General features: G+C 44.6%; 2 protein-coding genes and 1 long non-coding RNA gene across 4 annotated transcripts in view; 1 reads left to right on the plus strand and 2 right to left on the minus strand.

Annotated features, from left to right (window-relative positions):
- The window catches only part of PRMT3 (protein arginine methyltransferase 3), an 82,301-nt gene extending 76,078 nt beyond the window's left edge, over positions 1–6,223 (minus strand). The window contains exons 1-4 of the mRNA XM_007515880.3: positions 6,037–6,223; positions 5,792–5,924; positions 5,240–5,322; positions 2,154–2,203 (exon numbers count right to left, since the gene is read on the minus strand). Of these exons, the coding sequence (XP_007515942.1) occupies positions 2,154–2,203; positions 5,240–5,322; positions 5,792–5,924; positions 6,037–6,064 (294 nt within the window). The 5' untranslated portion in view covers positions 6,065–6,223. The remainder of the gene's footprint in view (positions 1–2,153; positions 2,204–5,239; positions 5,323–5,791; positions 5,925–6,036) is intronic.
- LOC132533900 (uncharacterized) overlaps positions 1–26,787 on the plus strand; it is a 187,820-nt gene that overhangs the window by 75,115 nt on the left and 85,918 nt on the right. The gene's annotated exons all lie outside the window — the stretch shown is intronic.
- HTATIP2 (HIV-1 Tat interactive protein 2) lies at positions 7,077–26,438 on the minus strand. Of its 2 annotated transcripts, none has more exons than XM_016185102.2 (6): positions 26,329–26,438; positions 25,467–25,662; positions 23,613–23,720; positions 12,491–12,628; positions 8,939–9,000; positions 7,077–7,413 (listed from the first exon to the last, which is right to left on the minus strand). In XM_016185102.2, exons 2-6 carry the CDS (start codon positions 25,659–25,661, stop codon positions 7,167–7,169), a joined length of 750 nt encoding a protein of 249 aa, XP_016040588.1. In that variant the 5' UTR covers position 25,662; positions 26,329–26,438; the 3' UTR covers positions 7,077–7,166. The 2 variants fall into 2 exon arrangements, with proteins under 2 accessions (XP_016040588.1, XP_016040587.1); XM_016185101.2 differs by lacking the exon at positions 26,329–26,438 and adding an exon at positions 26,132–26,322.

Raw genomic sequence — 26,787 nt, forward strand, 5'->3', positions numbered from 1 at the left:
AAGCAAGCCAGGACTGAACTGAAACTTTTCATCTTTTCTGTGTAATGGCGGAGGTGACGTCACGTCTGTTGCCAAAGTCTGAACAGACTGGAACCTACTGTAGAGCGGGAAGTTCTAGACTAAACCGAACCTATTTGTTTTTAAGTACACTGATAACTTGAGGACTTATTGGCTATACTGCAAATACACAAATATTACCTGGGGACTACAGAAAGATCCCCAGGGGAAGTACATTGTGACAGTAATTATGGCAGTGTGACAAGACTAAAATGGCCTAGAAGCAGAAGCTGCTATACCCATTGAAAGGCTTTCAGAAAAGGAGCTACTTATCACCACTATAGCTTCTCAATCAGCTGGAATCAGACCAGAAGCCAGAATTACGGGTGGCTTATAGTGTGAGTGACAGACTGTGGTCTTCTCCTAATTATAAAAAGGCTCTATTGTTTCCCCTCACCCACAGACCCCTGCCTTTACTTACAGGTATCTATGGTAGATAGAGGTTGTGTAGTTAAATAGCTATGCAAGGGTTAATGGGCAAAAGTTAGTGAACTCTCATATACTCAAAGGTTAAGTAGAAGACAGCCCTCACGGTGTGTGCTTACTTTACAGCAGATTTCTTTAGGTAGACAGTTTGCTAGATATTAGGAAAGTGTTACTTAGACCCATTCAGGAATGGGTTAAGAGGAAAGGCTATTAGACTGAGCTCCAGAAAAGATATGCTACCCAACACAGACAGTTGAAACAAAGGGAATAATGTTTGAAGTTATTTTGACCACATCAAGGCTACACAGATGGTTAAAAACTTAGGGGAGGGTAGACTGTCTCAAGACTAAAGAAACTTTCAAGGAAAAACTTGCCTATAATAATAATGTCTATAATGATAATAATGTCTGGAGTTATTTTTATTGTTAATAAAAATAATCTTGCATGATGTCATCTGTATTCCTGTGAAAACTGTTTAAATAATAAACCTCTGTAGACAGGGGCAGAGACGCCTCTCTCCTGCACTTGAAGCAGCTGATGTGTCTCACTACTTCTTCATCGCTGACTCCCCCCCCTTCAGGATGTACCCTAGTTAACTGTGACCGGGACTGGCTCCCGGCAACTTATTAATGAGAAAGATAGGAGAGAACTAGGTAGCACTCTGGTATATGTGCTGCCAAGGATTGAACTCGGGACCTCATGCTTGAGAGTCCAATGCTTGAGAGTCACTATGCCACCTCCTGGACCACTTAAAAAATATTGTTGGTAGATCTGTAACATTTTTCCGTTTTCTGTGTAACACTTGCCTAGCCTAGTCCCTTCTCTTCCCCCTTCATGCTCCAGGACCTGAGACTGTTTTCTAGAGACTGTTTACTAAAGTGACACACATGGCCCACAGACATATGAAGAAATGTTTCACAACAATAACTACAACAATAAAACAAGGGCAACAAAAGGGAATATTTTAAAAAATGCTTCAATACACTTATCATTAGAGAAATGCAAATTACAACTACACTAAGATTCCATCTCACATGTCACAGAATGAACTACATCAACAAGACAAAATGACAGGTGTTGGAGAGACTGCAGAGAAAAAAGGACTCTGCTAGATTGTTGGAAGACTGTATGGAGAGACCAACAAATAAAAATGGAACTACCTTATGACCCAGCAACACCTATCCTAGGCATTTACCCAAAGGATATTTAAACACTAATTTGAAGGGACACATGCAACCCTGTGTTCAGAGCTACATCGTTCACGACAGCCAAAGTAGGAGCAGCCTAAAGACCCATCAACAGATGATTGGCTAAAGAAATTATGGTATGTATACTCCATGGACTACTACTCCACATTAAGAAAAAAGACGTGTGTCCTTTGGGACAGAATGATGGAACTGGAGGCGATTATGCTTAGCAAAATAAAAGACAAACTAGATAGTTTCAGTCATGTAGGCTCTAAAGAACTGATACACATGAACTTGTAAATAATAGAACAGAAGCCAGTAAACAGTTTCTAAGACTCTGTGAGAACTATAATGGTTACATTGGGAGGTGGGAGGGCAGGTATACAGATCTTTCGTGGTGGGTGTGGTAATACCCTATAATCTTACAATCTTGTAACTATTAGAAACAAACAAAATTTTCAAAAATTTAAGCTGCCAACTTACCTTAAGTCTAATAAAATTTATTAGTTTAATGTATCCATAAAATTCAAGTCCTACATGGAAGAAAAATAAAAGCAATGAACTCATTTTAACATCAGTTTATGCTTCACTGAAAATCAGCATATGCATCCTCTCTGATTATCTTGTCTAGGGACTTCTTGTTATACAATGACTTCTTTTTAGTATTTTTACTTGTTATCAAGACCAATAAATAGTAACTTTGATACTTCCGAACATTTCAGTTCAGAAAGTGAAATACATGCCAAAAAATTTTTTTAATTTCCATCAGGGTTATCGATGGGTCTCGTGCCAGCATTATGAATCCACTGCTCCCAGCAGCCATTTTTTTTTCTTTCTTCTCTTCCTTCCACAGGACAGAAACTGAAAGGGAAGGGGACACAGAGGGAGAGACACACAAGCAAACCTGCTTCACTGTTGGTGAAGTGTCCCCCCTGCAGTGAGGAGAGGGTGCTTGAACCTGGATCCTTGTGCACAGTACTGCTTGAGCTCAACCAGGTGTGCCACCACACGGTCCCCATGCCAAATTTTTAACATTCTTTTATAAAAAATGGGAAATGAATTTTTAGAATTCTGCACCTCATTTGTCAGAACGTAAATCAGAAGAACTCCATATTTTACCAAATAAATGGCAGTTGATGTCAGTCAAGCACCCTATTTTATGGGGCTTAACAAATCAGATTTAATGAGGATATATAAAACATACTAGTTTTTACACTGAATTAAATGATACTAAGTCAAATACTGAAGCATATCATCTGCTTCTCATCTTTACAAAAAGAAATATAGGAAACAAACTACCAACAATGTGGTTATTATCATAAGAAATGTTAGGAGAAATCTATAAACTGTTTCACATTTACATATAACATTAAAAATCCTTATTTGGGGAAGCTGGGCAGTGGTGCACCCAATTAAGCACACATATCACCATAAGCAAGGACCTGGGTTCAAGGCCCCGCTCCCCACCCAAAAAGGGGATGCTTCCTGAGCGGTGAAAACAGGTCTGTAGAGTCTTTCTCCCCTCTCAATTTCTGTCCCATCAAATGAAAAAAGAAAAAAAATCCTTATTTGGTTAGTAAAAAGGCAGAAAATTTAAGTGATTCTACTGATAAGTTAGCTCTAAAGAATGCATGTTAAAACATGAAGAGACTAGATGATTATCTTTGAAAAGTACCTGAATTTATGATTTATAAACATATCACATATTTGAGATCTAACATCTGTCTAATATTTACCACTCTTCAATAATGTTCTTTCTAGCAGTTTGTAATGCAGAGAGCAAAACAAGTAAATTGCAGTGGATTAGTCTAATCCTTCTCTATCCATTTAAAAAAAGTGAAAGGCTTTATTTCAAGTGCATGATCCAACAGAACCACTGATGTATCATCATCTTTCTCACTATGTTTTCTATTCCCTCTTACCAAGACGCAATCTTGTCTTAAAAGTTCTTAGTGAACAGGGACACAGAGCAATAGCACACAGGACTATCACTGAAGGTCCCAGGTTTGATGCTCAGATTTAACTGAATGGTATTCTGGCCAACAGAAGAGGAAAAAAGAGGTGATACTATGCTCTGAGGTGGTAACTGACTATTTTAAGCAATACTCACCTCTAGCTTACAGTGGTACAGGGGATTGGACCTGAGAATTGGAACCCTCAGGCATAAAAGTATCTGCAATAACCATTATGCTATTTCCCCCACCCCCCTAAGATTTTTTTTTTCATGATATACTACCTTTTTCCAAAGTCTATTTCTACCCTTGCCCTACCTGATTCTAACATAATTTCAAATGCCAAGGGTTTTTTTTTTTTATATATATAACTTTTCGGTTAACACAAGCATATTTTAATACTGATTTTATTTTATTTTATTTAAAGATTTGATTTTTATTTATGAGAAAGATAGGAGAAAGAACCAGACATCACTCTGGCACATGTGCTGCCAGGGATCGAACTCAGGACCTCATGCTTGAGAGTCCAAAGTTTTATCACTGCGCCACCTCCCGGACCACACTGATTTTATTTTTAAAAATCTTTTTCTTTTTTTTGAAACATGGGAGATGGAGGGAGAGTAAACACCTGCAGCGCTGCTCCTAAGGTTTTCTTTCAGCAGATGGGGGGGGGGGTGGACTTGAACCCAGTTTTCTGTACTATAACATGCTCTACTGGGTGCACCATGGCCTGGTCCCAAGCTTTTTTTTTTTATATACAGTAGCCAGAGACCACCATTCCTGGTGACTTTTTCAGACAAGGGGGTTGGGGGGTGCGCGCTGGAGCATACAGCACCATGCACAAAGACGTGGGTTTGACCCCCACTCTACATCAGGAGGGACTCTTCACAAACGGTTCACAAGTGGTCAATTTCTGTCCTATTAAAAAAAAAAAAAGTGGCCAGAAGGGTGGGAGACGACAATGTGGCCACACCCAGGGCAGTGGGGGCTGAGCTTTGTAAAGCCTGGGACACAGGACAGGAAAGCAGCCACCTTTCCCGGTGAATTAGCCTGCTGGCTCACCCATACCAGTGTTGTTTCACTTATTTATGTATTTATTTATTTTTGCCTCCAGGGTTATTGCTGGGGCTCAGCACCTGCACTACAAACCCACTGCTCCTGGAGACCATTTTTTCCCTTCTGTACTCATTAACAGTTGTACTTGTTGTAGTTGTTATTGTTGTCATAGCTGTTGTTGGATAGGACAGAGAGAAATGAAGACAGGAGGGGAAGACAGAGAGGAGGAGAGAAAGACAGACACCTGCAGACCTGCTTCACCGCCTGTGAAGCGACTCCCCTGCAAGTGGGGCGCCGGGGGCTCGAACCGGGATCCTTATGCCGGTCCCTGCGCTTTGCACCTTTGCGCTGCCGCCCAGCTCCCACTCATACGAATTTGAAGCGGAGTATTATCTAGAAGAACGATTCATTAACGCTGCTGGTGTCAACAAGCTGCATGCTCGCTCGGCGCAGTGCTGGGGGGCTGCAAGCTCCTGAGATTTTACACGTGTCGGTCGCGACGCAGCGCTGGACAGGCCGCAAGGAAAAGGCTGGTGCTCGACAAGGTCGGGAAGCGCTCACCGTGTTTATGGACCATGTCCCCAATGCTGAAGCGATGCTCACATTTACAGTGCGAAAAGGTCTCCTCGGCGGACGTAAACAGCCTGGAAAGTCAAGTCAGTTTCAGGGAAGCATCACCAGGGAAATCAGTCTCAACATGGATTTCGCGCTGGACACACACGCCCCCACTACTGGTCTCCACTCTGATTCCCAACTAAGAAAAAGCAAAAACAAAAAACGCAAAAAAAAAAAAAAAAAAAGGGGAGGAAAACAAATGGGGCTGTAGACAGCACAGCGGTTCTGCAAATGACTCTCCTGCCCACGGTGCTGTGGTCCCAGGTTCAAGCCCCAGCACCACCGGAAGCCGGAGCTGAGCAGGGATTCGGTCTTTCTCTGTGTCCCTCACTAAATAACGGGGGGAGAGAGAGAGAGAGAGAGAGAGAGAGGGGACAGAGACTTGGTGGTGGCGAGGCGTGGACCTGCACCCTAGAATCCCCCCCCGGTCCCCCCCCCCCCCCCACGCGGCTCCCGCGGACAGACAGACGGACAGTCGGGCCCCGGTTCCGGCCGCACCTGTGGCAGAACAAGCAGGGCGTGTGGCGCAGGTCGAGGGCGGCTCCAGCTTCGCCGTCGTCGTCCTCCCAGGCGTCGTCCCCGCTGTCCGAGCCCAGCTCCGGCGGCTCCCCGTCCGCGGCGCCCCGGCGGCCTGACACGAGCACTGTTAGCGGGTAGGTGAGGGTCCCCCCGCCCGAGTCCCATCCCCGAGGGCCCCGGACCCCGCGGGAAGAGCTGGGCGCCCAAGGGCCTGCGGCACCCACCCGTGAGGGCCGACGCCAAGGAGCACATGGCCGGCGCGCCCTGGAACCCGTGAGCCTGCGGCGGGACGGGACGGGACGGGACGCGGCCGCGTAGCGCAAGCGCGGCGATGGGGCCGGAAGGCGAGAGACTCACGAACTTCGCGGGAGTTTAGAAACGCGGGAGCGCGCGCTCGGTGGTCAGCGCTTCCGCTCTAGAGGCCGCGGGCTTCGGTCACGTGGACGAGGGTAGGTGGAGTCAGCGCCTGAGCCCCGCCCTCGCCTCCGCAGGGCGAACGCAATGAACGCCGAGCGAGCTCTGGGAAGAGTAGCCGCAGTGGAGACGCGTCGGGCCGCAGCTGGCGCCCTCTGGTGGCAGGCAAGGGCGCATGCAGGCAAGAGCCTGGAATTGTCTGGCTTCTGGGCTCTGCAGTCCTGGCTGCTTGCAGAGAGGGCCATGCAAGAGCCCACGTGGTTGAACAAGCCCATTCTACTCGTGTATGGTTTTAGCAGACTTGTTCTCTTAAGCATTTTTCAGTTGTATTTATTTTAATGTGAAATAGGGAGGGAGAGAGGGAGAGACACCAAGAGACCAGAGCATTGCTCAACTCTGGCTCTGGATGGTGGGTGCTGACCTCGAACCTGGGATTTGGGAGCTTCGGGCATGAAAGTCTCTTCGCATTATGCTGTCTCCCCAGCCCTGACTCCTACTTCTGTCGCCTCACTGTGAGGATTAAAAATGGGTACAGATATAATCAAGAAATTTCTAGCATAGTTCTGAAACCAACCCGGATGGTAGTCAGGCACCAGAACAATAGAATGGTTAAAAAATTTACCAGACCTAGAGTAGGAATACTGCTAACTTTGTGCTTCTGTAAAACTCGCCACTTTTGGTAAGGCAGGCCATTTGCTTCTGGGAAAACAAGATTTCTGTGCCTCACCCAAAAATTCTGACTCAGAAGATTTGAGGTGAAAACAATGAATCTGTTTTTGGAAAGGCCCTTGGGTAAACTAAATTTATGTATATATAAGTTTAGCTATACACATGTTCTCTGAGCCACTGATGGTGAGCAGATAGATGGTCTTTTATTAGGATCATGACAGCACTCCATGTCTCGGCCCTGAGAGCATAACTAGGCGGTGAACACGGATATTCACGCGCCTTTCTCAGTGTGGCCCTGGGCCGAGGAGCCTCTGGCTCTCCCCAGGTTGTGGATGGCCTTGTTATCCAGCAGTTCCTTCTTCTGGTCACTTGGTTTCACAGTGTTGTTCAACATGGCTCTCACCAAGCTCACCACTGGTACAGAATGCCCACTGGCCCAAGACTCTGGTAAGGAGCCAAAGAATTTCCTAGTCAACCATTCAGCTGGTCGAGATTCTTCCCTATCACATAGCAGAACTCTAAGGAGAGAGAGGAGAGGAAGAGATGGTAAACTGCATTCAGACCACAGAGGCTGTTAGGGACTAGCTGCTCACCACAATTCATGCCGGGGCCCCTAAGCTCCAAGGTGACCGGATGTAAAGACAGGACCTTCAGAGAGAGAGAACTGCAACTAAACTCGTTCATAAAAGTGGGGACCTGGAGCTGGGCGGTGATGAACTGGGAGAGTGCAGGGTACCATGTTTGAAGACTAGGGTTCAAGTCCCTGCCTTACTCCCTACTTGCAGGGAAGATGCTTGAGAATGGAGAAGCAGTGCTTGCAGGTGTCTCTCCTTCTCCCCCTTCCTGCCCTCCCCCAACTCTCTCACCCTCTAACAAACAACAACAACAAAAAAAAAGATGGCTGCTGGGAATGGCTGAGATGTGCATGCTCTGAGTGCCAGCGATAACCCTGGTGGGGAAATAGGGTGTAGGACCGAAACTGATAAAGATTGGTGTCCTTACAGATGAAGACAGGCCAGGAGACAGTTAACCCAGCAAAGCACACAGCTTACAATGTACAAGAGCCTGGGTTCAAGCCATGGTAGGACAGAGGAGCACCATGAATGGAACTGGAGTAGTTCCACGGATGGTGGAATGGTACTGTGGTGTCTCTCTTCTCTTTGTCTCTCCTTATCTACTTCCTTCCTCTCTTAAAAAAAAAAAAAGGAATGAAAAAATAAGGCAATTCCACAAGATGGTGTACATGCAAGGCTGTCAATTCATTCCCTGACACTGTGGGGAAAGGGGGGAGGGGCGATATCACATATCTTTCACTCTCCAAAGGTACACAGAAGAAATGCAATGTGATCAAGAGAGAAAGTGGCCACCTGCAAACCAGAAAAAGAAGTCTTCCTAGACACCAACCTAGTGGTCTGTGATCTTAGACTTCTAGCCTGCAGAACTATGAGGACATTAATTTCTGTTCTTGTAAGTCTCCCTACCTGTAGTAGTAGTCTGCTCTGATATTCCAAACAGACGAATACAGTGGGCAGAATGTTTTATCCTGTGCACTAGAAAGGTTTCTAAAATGAAGGCAACAAAACCACCCAGCAATTTCTAGACTATTATGAAACCTCCTTCAAAGTCAAAACATGGTCTTTCAAAGATACAAACCATCCTATAACCTATTTCTTTTTACATCTTAGACATCTTATTGTCAGTCCCTTCAAATGAAAAACTATTTTGTTTTCTTGGTTTTTTTTGTTTGTTTCTTGCCTGTACTATGACAAATTCACTTCCATTTTTTCCTTTCTATTTTATTTGACAGGACAGAAAGAAATTGAGAGGGATGGGGGAGATAGAGAGGGAGAGAGAAAGACACCTACAGACCTGCTTCACCACTTGTGAAGCATCCCACCTGCAAGTGGGGGTGGGGGCTGAAACCCAGGTCCTTGCACATGGTGAGATGTGCACTTAGAGGGCGCACCACTGCCCACCCCCTGAAAAACCACCTTCTAGGGAATAACCAGCAGTGATGTACTTGTGGGCCGTATGAATACTCACCCCGGTCTAAATATCGTGTAGCGATCAAAGTTTAATTCTTCAACCTTGGATTCCACTTCTCCCTGTTAACAATTCATTCCATATTTAATTTCAAACACCAATTTATCATAATGTTTGAGGGAATAATTTGGGATTTTAAAGATAATTTGCTTGAGTATATTTCAATAAATATGAATGTCCCTGTCTAGAACTTTAGATTCCAAAGTATGGAAAAAATAAGGAAGAGATCATTCAGTCTCATTATTTAGGAGTAAGAAAAGATGTACTGAATGAATGAATGAATGAATGAATGAATGAATAGGGGTAGAGCCAATTCAGCCTCTCATGTGACTAATAGTAAAACATACCCAGAGAGGTGGGTATGTTTAGCATGTTAGAAATTGATTTTTAAAAAGACATCCCATTAGTTCAGACTAATGTTGCAGACTGGTAGACAGTAACAGCTTTTTGTTTTGTTTGGTTTCAGAGATTATTTTCAAATGAAAAGCAGTCCCAGTGGCCTGGAAGACCCATGAACTACAGTACCAGTCACTTCTTCAGCACCCACTGAATTTCAAGAAATAAGGTTTTAAATTTAATTTGCCAGACAAAACATGATGCATCATTCCCGACATCTTTCCTGAAAAGAAAACTCAGGTGGTAGAGACAGCATAATGGTTATGCAAACAGACTCTCTTGCCTGAGGCTGCAAGGTCCCAGGTTTAATCTCCCCAGCACCACCATAAGCCAGAGCTGATCAGTTCTCTGGTTTTAAAAAAAAGTATAAAAATAAATAAATGTGGGGAGTGGGGTGGTAGCGCAGTGGGTTAAGCGCAGGTGGCACAAAACGCAAGGACCGGCGCAAAACGCAAGGACCGGCGTAAGGTCCCCGGTTCAAGCCCTCGGCTCCCCACCTGCAGGGGAGTTGCTTCACAGGCAGTGAAGCAGGTTTGCAGGTGTCTTTGTTCCTCCTCTCTGTCTTCCCCTCCTCTCTCCATTTCTCTCTGTCTTGTCCAACAACAACAATAATAAAAACAAGGGCAACAAGAGGGAATAAATAAATATTTAATAAATAAATAAGTGTGGGTGGGGAAGATAGCACAATGGTTGTGCAAACAGACTCTAATGTCAGAGGCTCCAGAGTCCCAGGTTCAATCCTCACACCACCATTAAGTTAGAGCCGAGCAATGCTCTGGTAAAAATAAATCAATAAATGTACCTACATGATTCTACATGATTGACACCATTCTTCTTCCCTGAACTCCTTGGGGCCAGATGGTGGTGGTGCACCTGGTTCAGTACACACACATTACCATGCTCAAGCCCCTGCTCCCCACCTGCAGGGGAGAAGCTTCACAAGTGGTGACACAGGTCTTTCTCTCTATCTCCTCCTCCCCTCTCAACTTCTCTCTGTCCTATCAAATAAAAATAGAAGGAAAAAAAGGGGGGGAATGGCTGCCAGGAGCAGTGGATTTGTGATGCCAGCACTGAGCCCCAGTGATAACTCTGGAGGCAACTGGAAAAAATGAAAGCGTACAAAAACCCTTAAGTCCTTGCAAGTGTCTCTAGGCGAGGATATTCGCTGCCAGAGGAAGTAATGTATGTCCTGGTCAGATGCACTGGCAGGACTCTTGGAAGCTTCCATCTAATGCCTTTGGACTTTTGCCCACAGATCTTTCCCCTTTACTGACAGTCTCGCATCTCTGTGCTGTAATAAATCAGAGACATGAGAATGACTAGACACTTAACGCAGACACCTTTAAGTGTGTTGCTAACTTTGGGCTGGCTCTGGGAATCCTACCACAAAACAGATTATAAGTACCGGAAGGACTGAGCATACTCAATAACAAAATACCATCTACTCTAGAAAATACTTGGGTGGGAGAAGATAGCATAACGGTTATGTACACTCTGCTCCTGCCTGAGGCTCCAAAGTCCCAGGTTCAATCTCCTGAACCCTCACAAGCCAGAGCTGAGCAGTGTTCTAGTAAACAAAACAACAAGAATGAAAATACTCTATTCCTCTATTTAACAGATGAGGATACTAAAGTCCATAGAAACTAAAAGCAGAGAACGTGAACTGGTATCATATGTTGGGCTCTGAGCCACACCGGCCTCACAGCACTCAGCTGCCAAAGACATGAGACATACAGAAGATGAAAGCTACAGAGTGGTTGAAGGGTAAGGTAGGAGAAATCACCTTTTCAAATTCTAGAAGCAGTGATGCTCTGTTCATTCTAAGATGGGCCATTTCTGTCTTTTTAACCTAATTTATTCTTTCCTATTGCAGCAGTACAAATCAAATTCAGTGAACTTGAGTTAAAAACTAAATGAAGATAATACCTGTATTTTCTTGTCTAAAATGTACAATTGTGTACCATGCCAATGTGAGTCAAAATCTTATTTGATAACCTGTCTCAGAAACCACAAGTATATATACTTTAAAAATATACTTTATTTGTGGGGGACAGGTGGTGACGCACCTGGTTGAGTGCACATGTTACAATGTGCAAGGATCCAGGTTCAAGCCTCCCAGTCCCCACCTGCAGTGGGGGAAGCTTCACAAGTGGTGAAGCAGGACTGCAGGTGTCTCTCTGTCTCTTTCCCTCTCTATCTCCCCCTGACCTCTCAATTTCTTTCTGTCCCTTCCAATAAATAATAAATATATAAGTAAAAATTTTAATATATACCTATATATATATATTGCTTCATTTGAGTGGGGTGTTGGTGAGAGAGAGAGAGCAGCAGAGTACTGCTCAGCTCTGCTTTTTGGTGGGTGGTGCAGGGGATAGAACCTGGCACTTCTAGAGCCTCAGGCATAACAGTCTTTTTACATAACCATTATGCTGTCTCCCCCACCCACAAGTATTTTGAGTACCAGAACTTTCTAACCTTTTAACTATTAAACTAACAGTTGCATCAAGACTGACAAAGGAAGGTAATACTATCACATAGTAAGTGCACTGGGGAAAGAGGCTCTTGTGATCTTCTCCTGAGTAAGCATTCAGCATTCCTACTTCAACACCAGGCACACACGGGATCTCAGTAGGAAACACACACACACACACACACACACACACACACACACACACACACACACACGTTACATCTTTGTAGTTATCAGTCCCTAAACCTGCTACTTAATGTCTCTGAGGTCTGTCACATGACTGTAGATTATATTGGATCCTGAACTCCAGTTCTCTCTAATATCTTAGCAATGACCCTAGAGGTAAGTGATTGAAGATTTTATGACATGAATAACTACTTTTAATTTCACTGATGGCTCTCTAGTTTTCATTTGGTTCAAAATGCTATTTTAATATTATTTTTAAAAAATAACCTTTTAGAAATATAAATTAACACCAATAATTTGAAGAGCTGCATGCTCACCAGAGTTGATATATACTGTTTACTCTCGCCAAAAAATGATCAAAACAGTTCCTACAGCTATAAAAAGTCAAAGTATAGTGTATTTTTGTGGATTTTGTGTTTAGCATTTTACATCGCTTAGTTCTGCCAATTAAGTTAGCTAGGAGTCTCCAAAGTATGTGAGAGACGGGAAGGTGCACAAACCTTAACTTGCAGATATAAAAAGCTGCTTGACTTATCAGCTCCTTTAGAGGACAGCAAGTTGAAATGTTTGCATCCTCCTGCTTTTGCCATTTCTGCAGACTTGAACACATAGTCACGGTCAACACGAACAAATCCTTCCTGCAGGGGGAAAAGGAAGTGAGTTATTCTGAAGAGTGGTGAGTCCATCTTGAAGTTGACTACTCAGTGTGCTGGCAGTCTAGGAGGCAGGAACAGACAGGTCTCTAAGTGATACATGAATGTCAAACCCAGACCCTGGGAAAGGCTCCAAGTATGGTCTTCAGGATGGATGAACTGGCTTGAGCAGCAAGGCTAGACCACAGTGAAAAAACAAGGCCGAAGACATGGAAGCACAGACCCCAAAACAGATCTGCAAAAAGCAAAAGAAACAGCAAGATCAACTATGTTTAAAATACCTTGTTTTTCAGCCACCAGGTCCCAGATGCTAACATGAGGCCAACTGGACTTCCCTGGACAGACAGCCCCACCAATGTGCCCTGGAGTCCCGCTTCCCCAGAACCCCACCCCATTAGGGAAAGAGAGACAGGCTGGGAGTATGGATTGACCTGTCAACACCCATACTCAGCGGGGAAGCAATTACAGAAGCGAAACCTTCCACCTTCTGCACCCCATGATGACCCTGGGTCCATACTCCCAGAGGGGTAAAGAACAGGAAAGCTATCAGGGGAGGGGATGGGATACAGAGTTCTGGTGGTGGGAATTGTGTGAAGTTGTACCCCTCCTATCCTGTGAACCCATGGCAGCCATTTTTCCTTTTTTTTTTTTTCTTCTTTCTATTTTGTTTTGATAGAACTGAGAGAAATTGATGGGAAGGAGAGAGAGAGAAAAGTAAACACCTGCAGTCCTGCTTCACCACTTATGAAGCATCCCCCCTGCAGGTATGGAGTGGGTCCTTGTGCAAGGTGACATGTGTGCTTAACTGGGTATGCCACTGCCCCGCCCCATTTTATTTATTATGCATCACAGTAGATCATAAAAGTAGACAGTCAGGGAGGTAGCTCAAGGCTCACATGTGTGAGGCTTGGACTCAACCCCTGGCATCATATGTGCCAGAGAAATACTGTGGTCTCGGTCTCTCTCTCTCCCTCTCCTCTCCCACTCCTTCTTCCTCTCTCTCATAAAAAATACCTTAAGGGGAGTTGAGCGGTAGCGCAGTGGGGTAAGCACATGTGGCACAAAGCACAAGGACTGGCGGAAGGATGCCTGTTCGAGCCCCTGGCTCCCCACCTGCAGGGGAGTCGCTTCACAGGAGGTGAAGCAGGTCTGCAGATGTCTGTCTTTCTCTCCCCCTCTCTGTCTTCCCCTCCTCTATCCATTTCTCTCTGTCCAATCCAACAACGATGACATCAGTAACAACAACAATAAGGCAACAAAAGGAAATAAATAAATATTTTTTAAAAAATACCTTAAGGTGGTCCAGGAAGTGGTGCAGTGGACAAAGCGTTAGACTCTCAAGCATGAGGTCCTGAGTTTGATCCCAGAGTGATGTCTGGTTCTTTCTGTCTCTCCTCCTACCTTTCTAATAAATAAATCTTTAAAAAGTACTTGAGTAAACATTTTGTAAGTACAAAATTCCATCACCTCATCAACAGAACAGCCCCTGTGAGCCGCTCCCAGATGGAGTGGAGAGCATCTCGCTACTCCACAGCCTCCTTCACCCTCTCTCACCACCCACTGCATTTCTTTCAGACCATACCTGCATCACCTGTCAACACTGTTATTTTCCTGCCTTACTGCAGGTGACATAACCCGTGAGTCCTCACCAGGTCCCGCTGTGTTGTGTCCTTTGACATTCAAGCCTAACAGCAGACCCCCTGAGCAGTTCTGCACAGATTCAAACCCAGGTTGTTTTTTAAACTATGAAGTAAACCAAGTTCAATACCAAGCACATACTTAAAGAGGAAGGCAGCTTTTCTTAGAGCCATTCTCTGAACTGAGATTTTAGACGTGCTTAAAGTATACCAAGAAGAACAACCCAGACTACATAGGAAAATCCTAAAACTCCCAATTTCTCTCCCACATCTGTTTCTTCCCCGAACTCCCTTTCAGCCATCCTTGGACTTCAAATTCCATATGCGACTAGTGAAATACTTTGTGTTGTTACTGTTTTGTCCTCACTAGGATTATGAGAGTTGTCTCTGTTAAAATGCTTATACTTTCATCTGTTCCTTTGAAAATAAGGGAGTAATTCAGCCAATCACAAGCTTCTAGACCAACGCTGTCTCTCACTTAATCCAGGATCAGTAAAAGGATAATTTGATTAAACTGAAACCCTAATTTATTTGGCTTTAGTTCTGGATCACCCTCTCCTTAATAGAGCACTGTCATCTCCAATTGTTTGAGGAAAATTAAAGTGACATAAATACCATGGGACTTTTTCAATCTGATTAGTCAGCGAAGGCACATCAATACCACCCCAGCCATCAGACTCTGGCGTCCTTCTTTTCACTGGCCTGACCAGCAACTGCCAACCGCCCTTGAAGGATGAGCACCCACACTGCCCCAGAGACCCCCACACTTAGCCATCACCTCTGCTCAATGGGCCCCACTGACAAGGTGTCCATACCTTTCTCCATCGCTGTTCTCTGCACAAAGCCAAATACTGTTTATTAGCAATCGATGGCTGTTAATCCCAAACAACTTCACAAATCCCCTGAGCTCCCAAGCTGATTTTAAATACGCATTTTTTCAAGCTGACTAAATTCTGAATTTCACTTACCCCACCCTGATGCCTGGCCTTTTCGCTGGTGAATGGAACTCAAAAGCAAAGGGGTCAATGGCTTTCAAGGACTTAGAAATCAAACTAACAATGTGAGTCTTGGAGACTAACTCGAAGATGTCAACACATACCAGTTTTATTCAGAGTGAGAGAGATTCCATTTATAGATACAACAGAGCTATCTTTTAAATAATTTTGCTTTCTCTCCCCCTCTGTCTTCCCCTCCTCTCTCCATTTCTCTCTGTCCTATCTAACAACGACAACAACAATAATAACTACAACAATAAAACAAGAAGGGCAACAAAAGGGAATAAATAAATATTTTTTAAAAATCATTTTATTGAAACTCTTTTTTGGGGAATTTCTAACAGTCAAATTTTTAAAAAGTGAAAGCAAATGTCAAAAAACAGTGCTGCCCACCTAAAGCCTACATGGTATAAACCAATCTTGCATCAATAGAGAAAATTAAAAATAAGCTTCCACACCTATAGCCATCTAATTTTTGACAAGGGGGCCTAAACTATAAGAAAGGAGAGTCTCCTCAACAAGTGGTGTTGGGGAAACTGGGTTGAAACATGCAGGAGAATGAAACTACCACTCCATTTCACCAGACACAAAAATAAATTCCATGTGGATCAAGGACTTGGATATTAGACCAGAAACTATCAAATACTTAAGAGGAAAATATTTGTGGAACTCTTTTCATCTAAATTTCATAAACATCTTCAGTGATACAAACCAAATTGCAAGGAAGACAATAACAAAAATAAACCCATGGAACTACATCAGTTTGAAAAGCTTTTGCACAGCAAAAGAAACCACCACCCAAACAAAAAAAACTTCTCACCAAGTAAATGGGAGGAGATCTTTCCATGCCATACATTGGACAAAAGGCTAATAATAACCAAAATAAATAGAGCTCATCAAACTCAGCAACAATAACAATAGCAAAAACCACAAATAACCCCATCCAAACCTCAGGAGAGGATATAAACAGAATATTCACCAAAGAAGAGATCCAAAAGGCCAACAGACATATGGAAAAAATGCTCCAAGCACTGTCAGAGAAATGCAAATAAAAACAGCAAAGAGATACCACTTCACCCCTGTGAGAATATCGCACATCAGAAAGGACAGCAATGACAAGTGCTGGAGAGGTTAGAGAGGCAAAGGAGCCTCCTGCACTGCTGGTGGGAATGTCAGTGGGTCCGTCCCCTGTGGAGAGCGGTCTGGAGAACTCTCACAAGGCTAGAAATGGACCTACCCTCTGACCCTGCAATCCCTCTCCTGGGGATAGGTCCCAAGGAGTCAAACACACTCATCCAAAAAGATCTGTGTGCACCTGTGTTCACAGAAGCACAACTTGTAATAGCCAAAACCTGGATACAACTTAGGTGTCCAACAGCAGATGAGTGACTGAGAAAGCTGTGGTCTATATACACAATGGAATACTACTCAGCTATTAAAAATAATAATTCACCTTCTTTACCTCATCTTGGATGGAGCTTGAAGGGTTCATGTTAAATGAGATCAGCCAGAGAGAAAGAGAGAAGGATGAAAATGGGATGATCTCCTCATAGTCAGAAGTTCAGAAATAGGACAGAAAGGGAAACACAAAGCAGAACTTGGGCTGGATTTGGAGTATTGCACCAAAGTAAAGGACTCTGGGTGGAGGGTGGATTCTCAGAGGGTTGGGGTGGGGAGACAGACCTTCGGTAGTGGGAACAGTACTAAACTATACTCCTATTAATTTATAATCTTATAAATCACTATTTATTCAACATGTCAGAGGGAAAATAGATTGGATATGTCTCAAGTTCATTAATTGCCTAGATTTCAGTTCTGAGTATATATTCCTTTAGTTTAACCATTTAATGTTTCTAATTTGTAAACTGATTGAATTTTGGCAGTGGAAGGAATGGGGACACAGAACTTTGGTGGTGAGAATGGTGTGAAATTATACCCCCATTGACTCATAATTTTGAAAATCATTATTAAACCACTAATAAAAATGTTAAAAAAAGAAAATTAAAAATAAGTAAGTTAGCTAATATAACATACTCCATATCTCAGAAAGACAGTGCTAGGAAAACCAAACAGCAGAGGACGAGATGCTTCTGATTTCATTAAGCCAATCATGCCATTGTGTCTGTAAAGTTCCACAGCTGGCTTATTCTATAGGAGTCAGAGCTCCACCTAGAAAAAAGAAATGAAGTGTATCATTTCCTTTCCTAACAGCTCTGTGACATGACTCAGCAGGAATATCCTCAGACTCCCCTAACATCAGAGCAGGCAAATTATCCAACTACTGTTATTTTTTATTTATTTTTTTCATATTTAGTTATTCCCTTTTGCTGCTCTTGTTGTTTTATTGTTGTAATTATTATTGTTGTTGTCGTTGTTGGATAGGACAGAGAGAAATGGAGAGAGAAGGGGAAGACAGAGAGGTGGAGAGAAAGACAGACACCTGAAGACCTGCTTCACCTCCTGTGAAGCGACTCCCCTGCAGGTGGGGAGCCGGGGGCTCAAATCGGGATCCTTGTGCCAGTCCTTGCACTTTGCACCACCTGCGCTTAAGCCACTGCACTACTGCCCAACTCCCAAGCTAGTTATTTTTTTTTAATATTTATTTATTTATTCCTTTTTGTTGCGCTTGTTTTACTGTTGTAGTTATTGTTGTTGTTGTTGTTATCATTGTTGTTGGATAGGACAAAGAGAAATGGAGAGAAGACAGAGAGAGGGAGAGAAAGATAGACCCCTATAGATCTGCTTCACTGCTTGTGAAATGACTCCCCTGCAGGTGGGAACCAACTAGTTATTTTTAAGTCTTTTTAAAATTTAAATCTGCTGGGGCTAGGCGGTAGCGCAGTGGGTTAAGCGCACATGGCACGAAGTGCAAGGACCAGCTTAAGGATCCCAGTTCGAGCCCCCAGCTCCTCACCTGCAGGAGGGTCACTTCACAAGTGGTGAAGCAGGTTTGCAGGTGTCTATCTTTCTCTCCCCATCTCTATCTTCCCATCCTCTCTCAATTTCTCTCTGTCCTATCCAACAACAATGACAGCAATGGCAACAACAACAATAATAAACAAGGGCAACAAAAGGGAAAAAATAGCCTCCAGGAGCAGTAGATTTGTAGTGCAGGCACCAAGTCCCAGCAAGGACCCTGGAGGCCAAAAATAAATAAATAAATAAATAAATAAATAAATAAATAAATAAATCTGCTAAGTATTTCTTCTACTCTTCTTTGCTAATGCCTGAAAATGGGGGGGGGGTGTACTCTGGCTCATGAAAAACTTGTTCCTACGAATAGGCTGAGAAGACAGGCAAGTGTGCTATAAAAGTTCAGGATCAAGATGATTCTTTTCCAAGCAAGGAGGACTTATCATGTAAAGGGTCTCGATTGTATTTCTACCCTAAAGTCATTCTTCTTTGTTCACTTTTTAATCCAACTCGATAAATTAGATCGGGACAGGGATGCCAACAAACACCAAGTGGCTTGTGTCCTTGAAGGCATCTCTGGTTAGTGGGAGGCCAAAGTAAGATCTTAGATAAAGGGAGAATTCTAGATAGAAAAATAAAGCTAATCACATACTGAAATTTCAATTCAAAGTTAATTTCTGTGTTCTCACAAAAACCTCCCACCTAGGCTATTCTTTTCCTTGCATTGTTAAAGTTTTAACTTTGTATAGGTGAAAGGACTTTGTTATTCACTTCCCTCTCAGGACAGACTAGAGTACGGTGGCTTGCAGATGTTCATTGCACACCCAGGTACCAGACCTTTGTAACAAGAATCTGTGCTCTGGGCCCCATGAGCCATCTGTTACTCACCGCCTCCCGCAGTACCTCCTTGTCGTCCAACAAGAAAGGGAAGATCCTAATAGGGGTTGGCAAACTTCTCTGGTAAAGGAGGAGATGGCCAATAGTTGTAAAGCTCTACCAACATACTGCAGACGCAGAGATCATACAGTGATGAAAACAGCTGCGTCCCAATAACTATTTGTGGGCACTACAATGGGCATCTCTTCTATTTTCACATGCCACGACATAGTATTTTCCTCTACTTATTTATTGACACTGCTGTTTTCCTGATCTGGACCTATCTCTTTCAGAGAAAGAGAGACAGAGACAGACACAGAGAAGGAGGCATAAGCACCATAGCACCAAACTTCCCCCAGTGCAGCAGGGGTTGGGCTGGAACCTGAGTTGTATCTGTGGCAGAGTAGGCACCTTCCTAGGTGAATTATCTTGCCAGGCCCCTTAACACATACACTGAACAAAATTGGCAAGCTATGTTAGTTCCACATTTTGTAGGCTTGCAATTTCTTTGGACTGAAAGAGTGTCACATTCAAATCAGAAGCCATGTCTCTACACAGCCTTATAGATGTTACAATGGCAGCACTCACAACATTGTTCACTCAGTAGAATTCAAGACCCTGAAATGATGGTGCTTATGCCTACTAGACGGGGGGGGGGGGGGGGGGGGTGAAACCACCTCGTGCTACCTCACTTCTAACCAAACCCTTCTCTTACTATAAATAAGACATGACAGGAGTGTACTTTTGCTTTGCTCTATAGACCAGTGTAGAGCTGTTTTCTCAAAGGTATTTCAGCTTTCACTGTAGCACACGTGACTCTCAAAAACCAGGTGCAGGCCATCTGGGAGTAGAGTGGCAGCTGAGAGACAAGCAGGAGGGTGGAAACATGCAGTGTCTCCTGAAAGCAGGTCCAACAATAAAAGAGGACGTGTCTGCATCACAGTCTCACAAGGAAATCCAGCTAAAAACATAGATTCCAGGTTTTCAACCAGATTTTCTTACTCAGTAGACCTGCTCGAGGACCTAGTAGACCTGCTCTAGGGACAAGTTAGAAAGTCACTGTACTGAGAGTTGGGCGGTAGTGCAGCGAGTTAAGCACACATGATGCAAAGTGCAAGGACCAGCGAAAGGATCCCAGTTCGAGCCCCCGGCTCCTTACCTGCGGTGGCGTCGCTTCATAGGCAGTGAAGCAGGTCTGAAGGTGTCTCTCTCTCTCTCTCTCCCTTTCTGTCTTCCCCTCCTCTCTCCATTTCTCTCTGTCCTGTCTAACAATGATGACATCAATAACAACAACAATAACTATAACAACAATGAAAAACAACAAGGACAACAAAAGGGAAAATAAATAAATAAATGTTTTTTTTTGTTTTTTTTTTTTTTTTAGAAAAAAGGAAGTCACTGTATTGATGAAACAACTATGGCCTATGAATGTGAAAAGGAAGATTAGTATCAAATCTGCTAATGACACAGTACATAGTTTCCCAAACACCTGAAGAAAGCTAGAGGACTCATCCATAACAGAAACCTGGGCGGATTCACTATCATGGGCTGTACTGTCTCCTCTGCCTGGCCACCTCCAACAACACCTATTTCCTAACTTTCCTAACTTATTTCCTAACTTTCAAGGTCACAGAATGTGATATTCCTTGGAAACTGAGTCACTGCACACACAATCAGTCAAGATGTGATCATGTTGTTACCCTTCCTCCTCCCCATCTTCTCCATCTCCACCTCCTTCTTCTTTGTTCTGAGGCAAGTTTTTCAGAGACAGACAGAAATGGGGGGGTGGGGAACTGGGGATGGGCATCACCACACAGAAGCCTCCTTCAATGTGGTGAGGGCTCCGCTCTAATCCGGGTCATACACATGTCAAAGCAGGCAGCAGAGTAGTCCTTAATGTAACAATTAGTGTCTTCATGGAGTCCCCAGGCATATAGAAAAAAAAGGGGGGGATGTAAAAAGAGGCAGGGAAAAGGCAGCCACCTACAAGTCATGTAGAGAAGCCTAGAAAAGTTTCTTTCCTCAAACATTAAGGAAGAACCATTCCTGTCAACTCCTAGATCAAGACATTCAGCCTCCAGAAATCTAAAACAATAAACTTCTGTTTAAGTTACCCTGATTACAAAGCTTGTTATGACAGTCCTGATCACAGGGAAGTGAGCTAGCTACCCAGGTAATTTCAACACTAACTCAAAGCCCCTGAGTTTCTTGAAGCTTCTCTAGCAGAAACTCAGATTACTAAGCCAAGACAGGGGATGTCTCAGTTACAGAACAGCTAAAGTGACAGTAAGCTTGCTACCAGCTTTGCAGTGTTCATCTGAGGAACAATATAGGGATTTTTTTTTTTTAACCAGAGTACTGCTCACTTAGCTCTGGCTTATGGTAGTGTGGGGGACTGAACTTGAGACCCTGGAATATGAGACATGCATTTGTTTGAATAACCATTATGCTATCTTCCCTACCCTCTAGTGAACTCTTTATACAGAGAAGGCTGCTGACCCAAAATGCCAGGTGCCGGGAAACCATCCTATCACATGGTAACTGTTACTCAGCTACTTGTGAATTGCCATCACATTATTATAATCCCCAACTTAATGTCACGCCCAATCTAAATTAGTCATTAATTTTAAAAAGGCTTTCTGAAGGAATACTAGCTTAGTTGGTCACTATCCTCTTAAATTATCTAAGTTTTTTTTTTATCTTGCTCAATCATTAATTTAGCCTTTTCAAACTGATTTTGAGGAACACAAGAAATTGAATAGTATTTGGAAGGGGAACCAATTTGATCAGAAAAGAATTCTGAATAGTAAAGATACTCAATACTCTCTCACTAAAATTGCATTACAGAGTTTAAAAGCAACAAAACAATTTAGGCTTTTCCCTGAAGTCCCTTTTAGTGAATTTGCCTTATGTCGTGAAAATCAACTGCTCTATGTTGAATGCAGTTTGTTTCTGTTTTGCTGAGTCACTGCTACAGTCAGCTTGGCGTTTGAGATAGTGCAGCCTGCAATGTACTACAACAAGTCTCCGGTGCTTTTAGAGGGCAGACTGCTTTGACAGTGAGAAGTGTACTAGCTGCTGAACAGCAATGAGATGGCCCTATCTCGCCTAAATTCCAAACCCAGCTATGCTCCAAGGCGGACAGGGTAGCACTGTAGAAAAGGTGGCTCTCTAGGAGTGCAAGAGACCCTGAGTTCGATGACCCCTCATGTCAGAGTGTTGCTTTTATCTCTGTGTTTTTTTTTTCCCTCCAGGGTTATTGCACCATGAATCCACCACTCCTGGAGGCCATTTTTTCCCCCTTTTTGTTGCCCTAGTTGTTGCAGCCTTGTTGCGGTTATTATTGCCATTGTTGACGTTGCTTTGTTGTTGGATAGGACAGAGAGAAATGGAGAGAGGAGGGGAAGACAGAGAGAGAGGGGAGAGAAAGATAGACACCTGCAGACCTGCTTCACTGCCCGTGAAGCGACTCCCCTGCAGGTGGGGAGCCGGGGGCTCGAACCGGGATCCTTACGCCAGTCCCTGCGCTTTGTGCCACGTGCGCTTAACCCACTGGGCCACCGCCCGACTCCCTATCTCTGTGTTTTTTGATAATAAACAGACAAGAAGTACATCCTACTGAACGCAAACTAATTTCAGGTTTGCTTTATCACAGGGCCCAGAAAAATACAGCTGAGCACACAGCCTTGATTGGTATAATTAAACAGTTCTCAACCACGTGCTCCCTAACTGATTCTGCTGCAAGGGTCTGCTTATCAAACTACAGAAGCTCCTATGGTAGATACTGAATGGTTAATAGAAACATTTAGCCTCAGCAAGTAATTCTGTCAGAGGGATAAAATGGGAAGAAATTAATTAAGATCTATTAATACTTGCCTGGGATCTGCGTAGTAAGTTTTGACTTCTAACTATGTAGTAAACTATGGTTTCTGGGCAGAGACCAATGCAATTTAGGACACCATTAAAAAGAAAATGAACTGTGCATTTGAAAAGTTCTGCGCCAGTTAAGTCACTGCTGAATCACCAGTGAGGCTGAATCACTGCTGGAGGCTGAGTCACGACTGGAGGCTGGCTGAGTCCTGTTTCTGTTCTAATGCTCTATCCCTGAGGCTTAAAGCTTGGCACGAAAATAGTTCAAAGCAAATCACTCAAGTAAGAGAGAACACTCCAAGTTTAAAAGTTTACTTTTAAAGCAAACCTAACTGCATGAATGCCAGTTAGTTTTACTCAGACATAATGGTTTGCCTTGAAGGACAGAATGACAATAATGCCTGCAGATACTAGATCACGTGAAAAGTTGTGATTATGTCCAGTACAGACATTTGAACTCAAGGATCACCTTGAAGGAAAGGTGAACTGGTCAGGACTACTCAAATTCCAGCAAAGGTTAGGAAATATGTGGAATCTTAAATGATAAAAACTTATTTACCCTTAATCACTGCATGTATGTGGTACTTATGTAAAGACAGAGAGTAAGCAAGAAAGAAGCCTTGGACATTTCTGGCTAGAAAACAAACAAAACCCTGAGAGGGCCAGTTTGCTCCTTACCGCCCCAGCTTTGCTCCTGGTGGTCCCCAGGCAACAGAACCCAACATCGTGACCTTGGAAGGCAGAAGCATAGTCATCCAGTTTTTCAAAATCCACCACTTCTTGAATCTAGGCAGAAGAAAACACAGAGCTGTATATAACGGATGTTATGAAACAAATTCTCGGCAGGATTTAAAGAGCTGCGGCAGATCACAGCGTCTGCCACCTTAATATACATAGTGCAAACTCACATACTCCAGCCCAAAGGGTGGCTGATCTGAATTCAAAATCAACAAGGCCCTCAGATGCCTACAGTGCACATAACTGGATTGGGGCTGATCCAGATCTTGAAAGTTAGACTCAATTACAATCTGCTTCCTAGAAAAATGAAAGTCCCCTCTTTTTATCTTATCAGAAGGGATACCCATGAGGTATATGGGAGTACAGGGAGTGTTGTTTAGAATCTCAAAGACATTTTGGCCAAGTCATTTATTATATGCCTCAGATTTTAAGGGGAGCAGTCAAGACTGAATACTAATTTTTCTCTCCATCTAACCCATGAATCGCCTGCATCTGAGTCAGTGGGGGTGGGAGTGGACATGCGTGTTTGATAAAAGACTCTCCTTGAGTCTTAGGCTAGTACTCTGAATCAGAACCTGCATTCTTAAGTACCCCTGACAAGTCTCACGCACACTGAAATTTAAGAATCTTCCATCTACCCTCTGAAAGTTCTTGTGAAACTTAAAACTCAACTATCAAACAACTCAGTCTCCATTTCCTACTCACCAGAAGTGTCTGACATGCCCCATGAAGTCAAATATAAGACCACTTGACACCTGCATAAGACTGAGCAAAGGCATTCATTTTATTTTAAATGCAGAAGTCCTGAGGGACCAAGCACATAGGCCCAAGAAGCTAAACTAGAGCCTGCAGGAGTCCAGATCTTGTATGTAAAAGACCATTTGGTCCTGAGCGGGTCTGTCTGTGAGACTGCAGCCACCTTCTCGGAATCACACTAGAGTTTAATTTGCTGCTGCCCATGGCTAATTCAGCATATGTGGAAAAAAGAATATCCAAGAAACTGATAGGCTTCAGATATTTAGGGCACTGTCACCAGACCGAAGTCTGGGGTGTCACTATGTAACAAAAAGTGTGACAGTGACGGGAACACTCCGCCTGCAGGCACAGGCCCGAGGACCTCATACATCAGGCTGGCTGACTTACTGCTTTGCATTGAAAATATTTTGTCATATTGTAATGAGAGAGATACAAGGGAATAGATACAGAGAGACAGGGAGAGAGATACCAGGGCCCTGTTCAGCTCTGGCTAGTGGTGGTTTTGGGGATTGAACCTGGGACTTCTGAGCCTCAAACAGGAGAGTTTTGCAGAACCATGATACTGTCTCCCCAGCCCCGGAATTCTTTTAAGTGAATAATTCCACCTCCTTCACTGGTGTAGGCCATGCCCATCCTGCAAAGCATTTTCAGAGCTGCTAGATATTAGTGTGGAGTGGACAGGTGCAAAACAAGCAAAAGTGGTGAAGAAAGCTGCCTAGTTACAGCATTGTCTCTAAAACCCAGCTCTGGAAGACAGTGAACTGTTCTTGTATCACCCAGACCCCATTACAATGTAAGTCCAGCCTTACACGGGTAGAGACTGAGAGGGACTTTGTCCAAGGCCACACTGGGCGAGGGAGTGGCGGCCCTGGCCAACCATTCCAGATCGCAGCTTCCAGCCAGCAAGGGATCTTGACTACAACCTTCCTCTGGCAGATCCCAACAGCAGGCCAGCAATGAAATATGTTAGGCATGAAATATGTTCGCCCCACAGAACCACTGCAGGGACCTTTGAGCCGTCCCAGCTCAAATACCCACCACGTTTTTATAAGCTTCCTCACTGAAAGTGAGCTTCCTCCGGCCAATGATCGTGACTCTGGAAAACAGGCTCTGATCCAGGATTTCTTTTAAGAGCACCTTGCCAGTTTCCCCAGTGGCGCCGAGGATGAAGACCGACTTGTTCTGTGATCTGAAGTCTTCCCGCAGCTTTAGCAACACCCCTGTCTCGGCCATGCTGCAGAAATAAGATCGGCAGGTGCTGGTCTGAGGTACACCTGAGATACAGCTCCGCTTACCCAGGGGAACATGGGCTGTTTACGTCCTGGACCAAGCCACTGCTATTCTGCACAGGTTACTGCTCCACTCTGGGCCCACGGGAGAGCGCTGAGTCACCTGCAGGGGCGGGGAGCCCCAGGTCTTCCTGGACCGGAGCCAGCCCGCACCTCCACAAGCTGGGGCAGCACCTGCCCAGGTGGTACACACTGTTGGCCCCCGCAGGATTCAGTCTCCTGTGGCAGCCAGGGCCCCACCCTCCTCCCCGAGCGGACATGGGGGTCCATACGTGGAGGAGACACCTAGACTCAGCTCCCTTCCCAGAGGACACGGGTCCAGCTGGGCGCCCTACGTAGAGGGGATTCCTAGACTCGCTCCCCTCCCCCAGAGGACATGGGGGTCCAGCTGGGCGCCCTGTGTGGAGGGGTCACCTAGCGTCAGCACCCTGCCCCACGTCCTCTTGCCGCAGCAGGAGCAGAGATGCCAGCAGCACCCCCACCGCAGCGCTGAGCGCCGTGAGCCCGGCCATTGGGGCGTTCCTCTGTCCCTGCCCCCGCCCCATCCGGTGGGCCACAGCTCCAGACCCAACCGGGGATCCAGCGCCGCCACACCTCGCCCACCGACCGACCTCTGTCTTCCGGGTAGCTCGGAGGCCCCGCCCCGCCCCGCCCCGCCCAGGAGGCGGACCGCAGGGAGAGTCCCAGCACGTGCGCCCCACCCAGCTGACAGTGGGGTTCCCCGACCTTTCCCAACTGTCCAACCTTCAGGACCGCCTCAATTTATTTATTTACTTATTAATGAGAGGGCCAGGCGGAGGAAGGGGGGAGAAGCAGACGTCATTCTGGTACTGTGATGGATTGAACTCGGGACCTCATGCTTGAGAGTCCGGTGCTTTATCCACTACACCACCTCCTGGATCACCCTCCTCCATTTTCTTCACCTCCTGGGCTGGGGTTTTCCATGTGCAAGACTTCAGTGAAGAGAACTGACATCTCGCTCCCATTTCTAAGCCTGAAATTTTGGCTACTGGCTGGATGGCCTCATCCCCAACTTCCCACGTGGGAAAGTTACCCCCCACCCCACCCCA

The sequence above is a fragment of the Erinaceus europaeus genome, chromosome 17 (assembly GCF_950295315.1).
Source record: "Erinaceus europaeus chromosome 17, mEriEur2.1, whole genome shotgun sequence".
NCBI lineage: Eukaryota > Metazoa > Chordata > Mammalia > Eulipotyphla > Erinaceidae > Erinaceus > Erinaceus europaeus.